The sequence below is a fragment of the Phascolarctos cinereus genome, unplaced genomic scaffold (genome assembly GCF_003287225.1).
Source record: "Phascolarctos cinereus isolate Bilbo 61053 unplaced genomic scaffold, phaCin_HiC Scaffold_5;HRSCAF=322, whole genome shotgun sequence".
Lineage (NCBI taxonomy): Eukaryota > Metazoa > Chordata > Mammalia > Diprotodontia > Phascolarctidae > Phascolarctos > Phascolarctos cinereus.
The window spans coordinates 316,259,999-316,274,746 of record NW_027555958.1 but is presented as its reverse complement, the minus strand read 5'-3'; the positions used below and the strand labels follow the sequence as shown (position 1 = coordinate 316,274,746).

Sequence of the window (14,748 nt, the reverse complement as noted above, 5' to 3'; positions counted from 1 at the left end):
TTGGCTAGGTAATGGGGTTAAGTGACTTGCCCAGGGTCACACAGCTAGTTAAATGTTATGTGTCTGAGGTCACATTTGAACTCAGGTCCTCCATGACTCCAAGGCTGGAGCTCTATTCACTGCGCCACCTAGCTGCCTCCAGACAACCTATTTATGAAAGTATATGTGGATTTTGAATCATCCAGTCCAATCATCAATATACATAAATTTCAGAAAATTAAAGTATGCCAAAACACACAAAAAAAAGATTGCTTAAAAAAAATAACAGGAAACTTCAGGCAATGCTTGGATCCCACTCAAGCATTGGGTCCACCCAAATCTTGTGTTTTGGGTTCCTCAAATCTGAATGTTTATATTTACATTTCAATTGACCATAATTTGAATGTTTATTGCTTATTGCTTATTGATATAGCCTGGGAACCTGCCCTGTCTACAAACTGGGTGGACTAAAGTTGGCTGGACTGCTACCAGCAGTTCGTGGGCTTGTCTGAACCCTATATAATACGAATCTCAAAGAGATTAGATAGGGAGCTTCCAGCTCTCCTCTACCAAATGATCAAATAAATTTCTTTCTAAAACTTAAAAAAACCCAAAGTGGAAGCCCAGGGAAAGTACACCATAGGCACTCCAAAGGTCAGGCAAAAAAAAAAAAAAGCAAAAACTTTACGTAGTTAACTGGCAATAAAAACCAGGCTATTTTGACAGAGAAAATTAAATCTTTCAAGATGAAATGATCACCCATCTGAAATCAGATAAGTTAAACAAGTGAAGCAGTTCAGAATTAGAGGAACCATTTATAAAAAACTCTAAACCATAAGTTTTTTACACACATCAAAGGCAGGAAGGAATCACTACAGACACAATGGGACTAATTAATCCCTGCACAAACAGGACACAAAGGATCAAAAGGCAGCAGTAGAGATTAAATGAATTCTTAATCTTGGGCTTTAATTGGTTAGATATATGGAGTCTTCCACTCCTACACTGCCATTTGTAGCAGACAGATCTTCAGATACAGCACTGCTTGCAATTTAGAACATGGGTTCCAATACAGACTTTGAAAATAACTTGCTGTATGACATTGAGCAAATCACTGTATACATCTGGGCCCTTCTCATCTGAATAATTAATTTTTTAAGGACTAGGCATTTCTTTTTAGTCTAAGTATCACTCCCATCTAGGCTAGAAAATGCAAGGCTAATTAATCACAGGCTGGTTCCCACTACTGATAATAGAAGCTTTAAACCGATTTTCTCCACCCTGGACCAGTTGACCCCTCCTTAGGTAGCCTGGGGCCCTTCATTCTCAGGGGCTCACCATACTGGGTTCAGACAGTAGACACAACCAAATCAGCTTCGGGCCCACAGCAGCTCAGAACTCCCTAGCTCAAGCAATCCACTAGCCTCTGCATTCCTGGTGGAAGAGATTACAAGTCTGGGCCAACATACCTAGCCCAGCTAGGTGTTTTCTAAGGTCCTTCCACCTTTAAAATGTCTAGTTTTCTACACAGAAATAAGTGCATTAGTTGTAGTTTTAATCGACCAATCCAACATATTGATCACTGTAGCCAGATGGAGTCTACCTAACAATTTTGTAGTGGCTGCAAATCTGATGTTGGCACACTTAGAAACTGCCAATATAATTCCCAAATCTAAGACACATCCTGTGAACTACAGACAAGTTAGTCTCACTAAAAGTATGTAGCAAGTTGATGAAATAAACAGTATGATCACTGAGTAAGTGAAATATAAAGTATCCTAACTGAAAAGGAATGGTTTCTCCAAGAAGCTCATCTTACTTATCTACAATTTGCTGAGGAACAGCCTAAGGGCAAGATTTAAACTTTAGAAAATGTTATAGATTGGGTAGCTAGATGGCCATTGGATACAGCACTGGCCCTTGAGTCAGGAGGACCTGAATTCAAATTTGGTCTTAGCCAGGTACTAGCTGTGTGACCCTGGGCACTTGTCACTTAACCCTGATTGCCTCTAAAAACAAAAAGAAAAAAAGAAAATGTTATGGATGTGTAAATGTGCAGAAAGACAATTGTTTCAAGCATAAGGAAATGAAATCATTTAGGAAGAAAAAATACTAGAAGGTCTAGGAACAGCAACTGACACAAAAATATGATCTTACTTTGAAATAAAATTTTTCATCTCTTTCTTTCCCTTATGGTTAAAAAAAATGCAATGCATCAAGTGGACGCTACTCAGTCCTACAAAGCATTCTTAAATTCTGGTTCTTTCACTGTTACTGAACAATCAGACCAAGAATGGAATTTAGAAGTCATTTTATACTATTTCCTGGAAATATCAATGACTAGTGGACAAAAAAAAAATAAAGCAAAAACTTGATTGGAAGGGTAAATAAAAAAGAACACATTACACTAGCCTTGTCCAAGTCATAAACTCAATGATTTAGTGCTAAAAGGGGTCTTAGAGGTGATCTTGTCCAGCTCCCTCATTTTACAGAGAAGGAAGCTAAGGTCCAGAAAAGATTCGGTGACTAGTGACACAGTTAGTAGTAGTAGAATCAGGACTTGAACCCAGGGTTCTCACTCCCAAGTCCAGTTCTCTTTCCACTAGGAGGCCAGGCCTGGAATACTCAGTACAATTCTAACTATCACAACCTAAGAAAGACATAAAAACACTGGAGATGGTCTAAGGGGAAATTATAATGGCTGATGGTTTGTAAGGGCAAGTATGAGTTCTAAAATTAGAACTCTTTATCCTAAAAACCTTGAGGTAAGATATGAACAGTCTAACTTTATTATCTATTATTTTGTTAGCATAAGTACTTTATTCTCTACAAATACAAATTAGTTTCTGCACCTTACTAAGTGTTTTGGTGTTGTTTTTTTTTAGTTGCCCATGAACAAATTAATGTCAACCAACCATCTGGTGGTAAAATCTCTGAATTTAGCTAGGCTAATCCTCATCTGGTACTGGACTCATACTCAAAGCCTTTCCACCTTGGTAGAATCTATATAGTGAAGGCAGCTTTTCAAATCCCAGGATCACCTCTATGCTACAATAAGGCACCAGAGTAAGATACTCTCAGTAGATATCCACTACTAGGAAAGTAGAGAATAAAAATCTATGAAATATTTTTAAAAGAAAATCATAGCATCTTCAGATAGTACCTTGTATATTAGGTAGTAGGCAAATAAAAATTTTATTTGAAAAAATAGAGTTAGGGTGCACCTATAGGCTTCTTCCCCAAGTCTTGTAATATCAGAACTAAGGGATCACAGGAAATAAGTAAATCTTGGGCAAATAAAGAGTATTATTTAAACATAATAAGCTTTTTGTTGTTGTTGTTTTTCAGTTGTTTCTGATTCTCCTTGACCTTACTTGGGTTTTTTTTTTTTTGGCAGAGATAATGGAGTGGTTTGCCATTTCCTTCTCCAGCTCATTTTACAGAGAAGGCAAACACAGTTAAGTGACTTGCCCAGGGTCACAAAGCTAGTGTCTGAGACTATATTTGAACTCATGAAGATGAGTCTTCCTGACTCTAGGCCCAACACTCTATCCACTTTAACACCTCGCTGCTCCACAATAAGCTTAAAGAACACCAAAAGGTTGTACAGGTTGATAATGGGTTAAAAAAAAAACCTTAACCAAATTCATGGTTTATTCTTTTCCTTAGAGTAAAGAAGTGGCAGGAGTAAGAACAACAGTGGGACAGAAAGAATACTGGCTTTGAACTGAGAAGATTCGGGTTTGGATCCCTGCTCTGCCACTTACCACCTGTTTAGGCCTGAGCTTCCTCATCTGTGAAATGAGGGAGTTGGACTAAATAGCCATTAAGATTCCCTTCGGCTCTACGTCTATGATATATACTGCTACCCTTTTTTGAGGTTGTTATAAAAAAGAAATCTCCCACATCTCTAGATGTCTCTTAGGTAAAGGAATCATGGTTAATTCTTTGGCTTATATGTTCTTATTATAGTAAAAATTTCCTAGCACCTTCCACCTCCCCCCAAAAAATTTCATTTCACTGAGGGCTTTTTCTTTACCTAGCTCCTTTTTTCTGGAGTTTCTACACTTGAGTCTCAAGAAACACATAAAGTACAGAATAAATGGATTCAGCTTTCAAAAATCCAATTTACATTCAACTTTCAAAGAACACATCTATTTATAATAAGACTTCATTTGTATAAATGTATAAATATTTGTATAAAAAGACATCGTATAAATGGACATTCTCTCTGGAGGTAGAGAATGGAGAATATCCTCTGGGGTTTATATGCTGTAGCAATATAATGTATCTTTCAGTCAATCAACAAGCATTTATTAAGCACCAACTATGTACCAGGCACTGCCCTCAGCACTAAAGATACAAAGAAAGGTAAAAATAGTCCCTGTCCTCAAGGACCTCACATTCTAACAGGGAAGATAACATGAAAATAACTAGGAACATGAAAGATACAAAGAATAGACAGAAGGTAATGTTAGAGGCACTAAGGAGCTAGGGAGAGACAAGAAACATCTGCAGAAAGTGAGATTTGAAAGAAAAAAAAAAGTGGGATTTCAGTTGCCTCTCAAAAGAGGCAGAGGTGAAGAGGGAGTACATTCTAAGCATGGGGGAGAGCCAGTGAAAAGGCAAGGAGACAGAAGATGGATTGTCATGCAAGTAAGCCATGTAGGTGGATCATAAAGGTATGAAGGGGAGTAAAAGTAAAAGACAAGAGAGGTAAGATGGGGCCAAGTCATAAATTTCATAAAAATCATTAGGTTTTTTTTTTTGCTATAATGTCAGTTAGATAAAAGAGAAAATTGCCAAAAGTGTCATTTTTATGGGCTCAGTGAACAATATAAAAACTTGATAAAGCAACCTGTCAAGCTGTTTAAAGATTTTTAAAAATTGACATGCTACTCATTGTTTAAATACATCATAAATATCATACTATGAGCAGAATAATCTGTTATTTTTTAAAAAATCCCAACTAAAGTGAATTCCCATTATTACCAGAAGAAAATATGGAAAAGTTATTTATTAACTGTAAACAGGATTAAAGTTCCACCAAATAAAAAAGCCATACCAAAAATGAAAAGAACACTATGAATATTATTTGTTCAATAGATACATTCTTCCAAAGACCTTTAACTTTCACATTATGTAGCTGCTGGCCATCAAGAATAAATTTCAAAAAATAAAAACAAAAACAATTTGCAGCAGTCCCACAGAGAAGTCTACTGCTGAAGAAATGCAGGCTAATATTCAGTACAAATTCCCCACTCCACCCCCAGGAATAAATGTGCAAGCTGCCAAGACTTTAGAAAATTAATATGAAAGACAATGGATTAAGGTAGGACTCTAAGGAGAGGAAAGATACAAACAATAATTCTCACCAGTTCAATTCCCATTTACTTAATGAAGCCACAGTTATATGGGCAAAAAAATACACCTAACAAACTTATTGGCTTTGAAAAAAAAGTTGCCTAGTTACCTATTTTTCTCTTGTAGTTTAAAATGAAGCACTAATAACTGCTTCTCTCTATTCGAGAAAATCTGCTTTTAAAAAATGGAAAGTAGCCTGGCAAAAATTAAGGCTAGATCAACACCAACATCTATCACAAAACAAGCTCCAATTGGATACATGACCTAAATTTAAAAAACTACATATCATTTAAAAAATTATCTGCAAGTGGAGTGAAGTATCCTGGACAACTTTGGCTACCTAAACATGGGATACAGATGATTAGAGGATTAAATGGATGATTTCAATGACAAAAAATTTGAAGGTTTTCATAAAGACAACTCTGAGGTTCCATCTTATCATACCCACCAGTTTGGCAAACTTGGCAAAGATGACAAAAGATAAGATAATGCTGGGGTCCTCGCACAAAGGCATGGACACTAATACACTGAGAGTGGAGCTGTGAATTGGCCCCAAAGTTCTGGTAAACAATTTGGAATTACATGGAAAAAATTCACTAAACCAGAGGTTGTCAAATACTCTCACACTCACTGGTGACCCACAACACTCACCCCCTAAGTGTGACCTGAGCGAGATTAAAATGCAATTGGGAAATATTTAACAAAATAAATAAAACATAGATAATGTGAAGATGTGGTTTTCCAAGTCAATATGTAGCCCACAGGAATCCTTATGCACAGTTTGGTGGCCCCCATTTCTACTTGAGTTGGATACCACTGCACTAAACTATACATTATTTGACATAGCAATACCACTACTAAGTATATATACCCTAAGGAGGTGACTGATAGAGGAAAAAGTTCTTCCGTATGTTAAAAAAAATATAGATCGATACAGATACACACAAACACACACACACAGCAATTTTTCTAATATCAAAGAACTTCCCGACTCCCAGGACTCCTGACACCAGAATTCTATCCACTGCACCGCCTCGCTACCTCCAATGGAATACCATAAGAAATGACAAAATCTCCCAAAATTGTAAAGACATGTGTGAACTGATATTGAGCATACTCAAGAGATTAATTTACAGAACCACAACAATGTAACAAAAAATATTAAAATACCTCAGAACTCTGCAATCAATGCAGTGCCCAATCGTGACTTCAGAGGACTTACGAAAAGTATGCTTCTTCCTGCCTAGGTTAAGAGGTGGTAGGCAACAGGTGCAGAATAAGGTATACATTTTCAGATACAATCAATGTGTTAATTAGCTTTTTCTGACTACTCATTTGTTATACAGGAAGCTTCTATTTCGGAGGTAAGGAGAAGACTAGGGCACGACAGTAATATTAAAAGAAATAAAAAGCATCAATAGCGCATAAAAAAAGAAAATGCATTTAATAAATCTGGGCAGGGCTGCTCAATTATTCTAAAAGGGTTATCAAATAAGTCTGACACATCAGCACCACTATCTTTATTCACATCTACCATCAAAGGTTAAGAAGATCCTATGTCTCAATGAATTGTTTCATGGCACAAATGTCTAAAAATACAGTTTTATGTTAAAATTTTGGGCTAATATGATTATTTCATATAAGTTTCAGTGCTTGTTTTAAAAACTGGTCCATCTTTGACCTAAGAATGTAATGGTCAAAAAATAAACACAGAAAAGCCTTAACAGATACAATAATAATTGATAAATAAGTAGTTAAGAAGCTAAACCACCTTTCACTCTTACCAGATTAATCTTACCAAATATTACACTATTTCGATGAAATTTTTAATAACTACTTCTTAACGAAAATCCTAGTCCAAACATCTATTTTATCCAATACCAGGACTATCTTTCATCTTTCAACATTCTGGGATGCAAATTCAAGTACAGAAGACAATGGTTTTTTTTTTGGCTAGGCAATGGTGTTAAGTGACTTGCCCAGGGTCACACAGCTAGTTAAGTGTTATGTGTCTGAGTCCAAATTTGAACTCAAGTCCTCCTGAATTCAGGGCCAGTGCTCTATCCACTGCGCCACCTAGCTGCCCCTTGATAATGTTTTAATATAGAATACTGAAACACAAAGAAGGAAGTAGGAGGGATCAACAGTAATAACTGTATCTTTCTTGTTCCTTTTGAGAACATCCAATTTTTATTAGGAAGGTGAATTGTATTCCCAATAAATAGCAACAATATTCCCAAACAATGAAACAATTACTGTCCAGATGTTAACCCTTGCAATTAAAAGCCAGGTTGAACCGAAAAAGCAGTTCAAGAATAGAACTGATCTGTTTGGAAAACACTACTGTGTAACTGCTTTAAGAACCCCTCGGATGACCTTGTAGCTCATTAACTGCACATTTTCCTTGGGCGGAAAACAAGGTCCACGATCAGTCACATAAGCATAAGGGAACCGTAGTACCCACAGTCCATCAGGTGGAAGAGTGATTTCCTGCTTCTCAGGATAGAATACTGGACAAGGTGGTGGGCCTGGTTGTACCTGGAAAAAATGTAAAGGAAAAAATACCTTATATTTCTCAAAAAGGTAATTTAACAATACACATCAGTGACACAATATCCTAAAGAGTTATAATCATTGGGTTTGAATAACATATGACTAAGCAGATACGGTTTGCATCTCTAAAATTATACATACCCAACCTATTTAGTTTATAATAGTCTATCTGACCTATTTGGTCTATAATAAATTTCAAATAGCAGTAAGTACAGTCTTTCCCTAGAGATCTAAAATTTAAATCCCAATCCCTGAATAAAACTGCCCTATTTTAATAGAATGAATTGGTTGAGAAAATCAATACACTTTACTTCTCCTTTTCAGAAATCAATACTGACTCAAAAAATTTAAGTTTTGCCTGACACTGAAGAATGTATATAAAAGGTATTCAGTAATTTGTTGCTCAGTGGACTACTTTTATTTTATAATTTTAAAACAAAATGTTTTTTGTTTCACATGCAACTGGGAAATAAGATATATAAGCAATGGGGTATAGAAATCTATCCTGTCCTACAGGAAAATAGAAAGGGAAGGAGTTAAGAGAAGGGGAGGAGACAGAAGGGAGGGCAGATTAGCGGAAGGGGTATTCAGAATGCACGCCCTCTTGGGGCAGGGGGAGGGACGAGATAGAGAGAAAATTTAGAACTCAAAATCTTGTGGAAGTGAATGTTGAAAACTAAAATAAATAAATAAATGAATAAAATGTTTTTTAGTGTGATCCAAAGGCACATAGTATTCTTTTTTTCTTCCTTACCTGAGGCGTTAATATCATCTGTAAAGGAGCATCAGGAACCACAATAAAAAGCCTCATAAGTTGAGCATAGTGTGGTTTTAGTCCTCGACCCTGCGATGATGACAGAATATACAACGGCATATCACTATTGAGGGCTTTGATTGCAGATTCCTTTGGTCCGCTTCCCATTACTTTCATCACTTTGTCAGGGCCAGAGCACATGAACCTCCGACCACGAGAGTCTTCATACTCAAATCCCACAAAAGCTCGAGCTATGTCATCTCGCCGCCTTCCTCTTCCCATCACAACTGAACTTCTCTTTCCAGGAACAGCCTTATTTGGAGCGGGCCAAGAGTTTGTGTCTAAGTCTCCTTCATCTTCAGATCTTGTCCTGATGACAATGTCCCAAGGCATAAGATAATTTGTTCCTGGAATGAAACCTTGTTGGTCTAAGCCAGTATGAAAGTTATAAGACTTAGCAGGGCCTAGTTTGACCAAAGACCAGCTGGAAAATTTGGGTAAAAGACCTTTAGGGCAATTTGAATGTAGCATGCCTGGAAGATACTCAACAGTGGATGCCTGACGATCAACCAAGTTTGGACGTTTCTCAGTCTTTATTTCCCCTTGTCCATGAGCTTCAGGGTTGTCTCCTCCTGCTTGGGGGTCAGCTGGATATGTACCTAAGCTGTCAGTGGATTGACCAAGACTCAATGCTAAACTCAGGCTTGTGCTGTCTCCTTGGGTTTGAGGCTCTTTTTCTTTAAGTTTCTCAGCATCTATATCTGGAGGGGCAGGTGATGATTCATTTTTGGCAGGAGCAGGATCAGGGGTACTTGGCTCAAATATTGGGAAATTGATATGATCCAGTTTTCCACAACATTTTTCTTCTAGAAGCTATGAGAAATGTAATATAATTAATCTTCTGTTTCAGGCAACAAACAGGCTTAAAAACAGTATCAAAATCCATCATTTAAGCCAAATAACCAAATGCTATAATTTAACATTCATGAAAACCAATGTCAGATAGATCATAGTGAGCTCTTTTTACTGCACACATACAAAACCATACCAACATAATTATCACATCTTCTCTCTCTTACAGTAGGAATTTTCTATGGTAAATATGGTACATTAACTAACTATAACAATATAAAGAAAAAGTGAATGAAACTGAATGGGCAAAGAGGCCTAATGAGTGCTTAGAGAGAGTAACTGAAAAATTGGTATGATACTTCACACTCAAATGACTTATGATCTAATGAATTTGGATATTCTCTCCACATATGCAGACTGCAACCCATCCATGCCTGCCATTCCTATGTGACTCCTGTCTTCCCATGATACTTTTTTTAAATTAAGTTTTTATTGCTATCTTTTAATATCACCTGAATTTTTAATATCACTTGAATTTCCCTTACGTTCCTCCCCTTCCTAAGAGAGCCATTCCCTCATAACATGACATTTTTTTTTGAGAAAAGAAAAAGAGGGAAAGAAGAAAATTTAGTAAAATCAATCATTAAGCATTGTATGCAATGTTCCATTCCTTGGGGACCCCCCCAAGTAACCAAAGATACTTTATACACTGACAAATTAATCTAAATGTAAATGGTTAATAGGCTATACTGTAGTTCAGTGTTAGGTTTCTTTTAATAAAGCAATTAAACAATTGTTCTTCAATTATCTGGTATTCAGAAAACAAATGAAAATGAACATTAAGTAACTACCTGATAAAAGTCATAATTAGCTGCTTTGATATCAAACGGGTCATCTCGAGGTGCTTGCTTCCTTCCACAGTTACAGGCACCAGTGGATCGAGCTCTGCTGTTGTGATACAAGACAGGAGGATTTCTATCAGCTTCCGGCTTTTCTCCTATAATAGATCAATGGGTAATATTTACTTCACAAATACCAAGAGAAACTCAAGCTTAATCTACATTCTACTATTTCCAACCCCAGAACTTCTCTGAAAAATTCTCTAAGAGACAGAAGTCTAAAGTATATGGCAGAAGAAACTGAAAAAGTAAAAAAAAAATTTTTCTTACTTTAAAGAGCTAAGGATTCTTGTAAATCTTCACTGTTGCTTAACAACATCACATTGATTAAACAGCATCTAGCACAGTGCTTTGTTGGAAGTATGTGCTTAATAAAGATGTCTTGAATTATTAAACCTGGCTATAATCAAATCAAGTTAAAGTTCAATATACCCTTTTCATAGCTAGTTAATATTTAAGTAAAATTTTTTAATTCCATTTCCTAATTATTTGCTAATCCACTGATATTCATAAGGCTAGTTTCTCATGTTTTAATTTGATAAAAATTATTGATGGACATACTAGGTTTTTTTTTTTTGGGGGGGGAAACCTGCCTCTTTCTAAATATATAGGATTCTCTTTATCAACCAAAACAAACACTCAGATGAAACAAAGTGACTTCAATACAATTAAGAAAATTTCAGCTACCTGATTTAGGTAGTGAATGAAATTTATGTACACAGTGTTGATCTGTTAAGCTCCTCTCCTCACAAAGTTGGTGACCATTGCTCCAAAATTTGTAGCAGTCCTCATGCAACTGCATGGCATATTTGTGAAAGGCAGGGCCCCGGGCATGTTGGCTATATACCCGAAGGGCCTGGGCAAGCTGATTCTTATGGACAGTCATTGTGTAATTATGGGGCAGATTGGACTGGTAGGCACTGTGAGCCATGGGCAATGCTTTCTGACAACGGTTTTCTGAGAACTTTGTGTCAATATCCAAAAACCCCTCCAGAACTTTGATACTGCTTAAAATCTTGGAGGTTATTTCTCCTGTGGGAGAAGCAGGATCTTCCTCTTTCCCATCAATGGCCACTTCATATAATTTTGAAGCAGCTGCAATCCACTTCTGATAGGTAGGGAGTTCAAAGTGGGAAGGCTGTGGATTCCTGCCCACACTGTCATCAAAACCCTTCTTGCTTAGTACCAGCTCAACATGCTGCCACAGAAACTCTCGGAGGGTGAAATCCACAAGCTGGCCTGAAGAAGAGCTGGAGCTGCTGCTGTTCTCTATATGGAAGGAAAGCTGTTGACGACTGTGCTGTCTCATCACCTGGTATCGCCTAGGTCCAGAAAGGGGTGCAGGGACCAACAGGGACTCTGGGTCTTTCACAGTGCAGTGGCTCCGAAGCTGGTCCAGCAACATGCCTACAGGGTCTTCCTCCTGCCCTCCAGGAACAATGTACACAAAAGCCTGGTTGGCAGGAACGGTGAAGAGACAGTTGATACTCTGATTGGTCAGGACACGACTCTTCCGAAAGATTCGGTAGATCTGGTCCTCTAAGGCATGCTGGAGCCTCCTTTTGGGTGAGTGCTTCTTGGGCTTATCTGGATGGGCTGGGTCTTGGTTCCGGGGAGGGTCCACCTTAAGAGCCCCATTGAGTTGAAAGAGAAAGAGGAGTCTGGGTGGGCAAGGCCGGCAATTTAGCTTCCAGTCTTTGCCCACTGGGCAGTCCTTGATGGCACTCTTGAGGAGGGGTAGCACCTTCTGCCTCAGCCCATCCAGAGCTCTAAAGACCCGGTCGTAAGTGATATCAAAGGAGCAGGTAGGGTGGACCAAGAGAAGGATGTGACAGACGGAGAAGAGGTAGAGGAGGCTGAGGCACTGCAGCTTCTCTTGGTGCTTCCAGAACTCGTGGGCTTCGGCGTGAGGCAGAGAGGAGAGGCCTCCTCCCACCTCCCCGCTCTGCAGCGCTCGGCAGGCTCGGAGCAGCTGCGAGTTGTCACAGATGGATGTGAGCAGCAGGTACAGGACTTTGCTTTCCTGGTTGTAGTAGGCCTGGAGTAGGCTGTAGTCCTGGGACGTCGGGTCCTCCTTGGTCGCTTCTGGGGCTGCCACGCTCGCCCGCGCCGACTCCCCGCCGCCGGCCCCGGCGTCCCCGGCTCCGCCGGCCTCCCCCACGGCCCCGGCCTCGGCGGCCGACCCGGGCCCTGGTTCCGCCGGGTCCTGGCAGCGAAACAAGGGGAAGACCTGGCGGTCGCACACGGTGTTCACCAGCGAGAACTTCTCGGAGCTGACACGCAGCGCCGTCTTGCCGAAGATTCCCACCACGCAGATCTCATCCTCCCGCCACGGCGGCTCCGCCCCCCCCGCCCCCCGCCGCTGCCCTCCGCCGGCGACCCTGCGGGGCTCGCAGCGCCGGCCCCCGCCGCTGCCCCGAGCAGCAGCTCCCGCAGGCTGACCGGGCCCGCCATGATGCCGCGCCGCTCGCCCGCTCCTTCCGGTCCGGTCCGCCCTGGACACCCTTCCGGCACCCAGAGTGCTGTCAACCCTACTTCCGGTCCGTCCTCTATCGACCTCCCCTGTAGCTGCTCTTTACCACCTACTTTCTTCTTCTTCTTCTTTTTTTTTAAATGTCCCAACTTATGCGTTGAGGATTTCTGTCCCCTTTCATTAGTCTTTCGGCTTTCAATTGAGGAAACCCATTTCCTCTCCTGGACTGCTGGGAATGTGACTGTGCCCATTCATTCCCAGGGAGTTTGCCTTAGTTAATCTCTACCCTAAGCCAAGAAAAGCAGCCTTTGGGAGAAATGATGGTGATGATGATGGAGATGAGGATTTGATGATGATGATGACGCTTAGGTGTAATTTTAGTTTACAAAGCATTACCCACATTATAATAACAGCAAAAATTTGTATAGTCCTTACTATGCACCAGGCACTGTACTAAGCGCTTTCAGATATTTGTCTCATTTGATCCTCCCAACAACGCTGGAAGGTAGGTATTATTATCATCTGATTTTTACAGAGGAGGAAACTGAGGCAGACATTAACTGATTTGCCCAAGGTCACACTACTAATAAGTGTCTAAAAGTGTTTGAATGTTGGTCCTCCTGTTTCCAGGCCCATTTCTCTGTCCACAACAACCCTGTGGGGTAGGTGTTATTATCCCTGTTTGACAGATGAGGAAACTGAGGCTCAAAAGGACAAACTGACTTGTCCTGACACACAGCTAGCCTCAATAAGGTGGAGATGGAGTGTCATTTTTTTTTTGGCTTAGGCAATCGGGTTTTAGTGACTTGCCCAGGGTCACACAGCTAGTAAGTGTCAAGTGTCTGAGGCCACATTTGAACTCAGGTCCTCTGACTCCAAGGCCGGAGCTCTATCCCCTGTGCCACCTAGCTGCCCCTTGGAGTGTCATTTCTGAGAAACAGCAAGTAGACCTATTGTTGCTAGATCCTAGAATGTGTAGAGAGGGATAATATGCAAGAAGACTGAAAAGGTAGGAAAAGGTCAAGTAAAAAAATGCCAAACAGGGGACTTCATATTTGATACTAGAGGTAGAAGGGAGCCACTGGAGTTTAAGTAGGGGATTGAAATGGTCAGACGTGTACTTGAGGGAAATCACATTGGTAACTGAGTCAAGGATGGATTGTACAGGGGAGACTTTAGGCAGGAATACCAATTAGGAAGCCATTGCAATAATACAGGAAAGAGATAATGTACTTGGGTGTACTTGTGTGATAGTACTTATATACATGGAAAGAAGGGGACATATTCAAGAGATGTTGTAAAGATAGAAATTATAAGATTTGACAAAAGATTGATATGTGGGGTGAAGGATAGTGAGAAACTGAAAATGACATTGAAGTTTGCAAGCCTGGGTGACAGGGAGAATCGTGATGCTCACAACAGAAAAGCTGGGAAGAGGAAAGAATTTGGTGGAAAAGATAATGAGTTCTGTTGAGTTTAATAAGCCTGTGGGACATCCAATTCAATATGTCCAAAAGGCAGTTGATGATACAGAACTGAACTTTAGGAGAAAGATCAGGGCTAGATATATAGATCTGGGAATCATCTGCAGAGAGATGATAATTAAATTTATGAGACCGGATGAAATCACAAAGTGAGGTAGAATAGAGGGAAACGAGAAAAAGGCCCAAGACAGAGTATTGGGGGATACCCATAGTTAGTGGGAGGACCTGGATGAAAAAAATAGAGCAAAAGAGATTGAACAGTCAGATAGGTAGGAGGAAAACCAGAAGAGAGCAGTGATGAAACCTAGAAAGGAGAGGGTATCGAGGAAAGGGTGATCAAAAATGTCAGAGTTCAGGAATTTAGAAAAGGCTTTAGATATGGCAACTAAG

At 39.7% G+C, this 14,748-nt stretch overlaps 1 protein-coding gene across 1 annotated transcript; it reads right to left on the bottom strand.

The window, feature by feature from the left end:
* Positions 1 to 6,761: 6,761 nt before the first annotated feature.
* On the bottom strand, positions 6,762 to 12,872 carry SMG8 (SMG8 nonsense mediated mRNA decay factor). Its single transcript, XM_020991848.2, is given in 5 exon segments — positions 6,762 to 7,881; positions 8,651 to 9,523; positions 10,354 to 10,499; positions 11,089 to 12,759; positions 12,762 to 12,872. Coding segments are annotated over 5 exon segments (2,982 nt in total). The 5' UTR covers positions 12,856 to 12,872; the 3' UTR covers positions 6,762 to 7,683.
* Between the last annotated feature and the right edge of the window lie 1,876 nt (positions 12,873 to 14,748).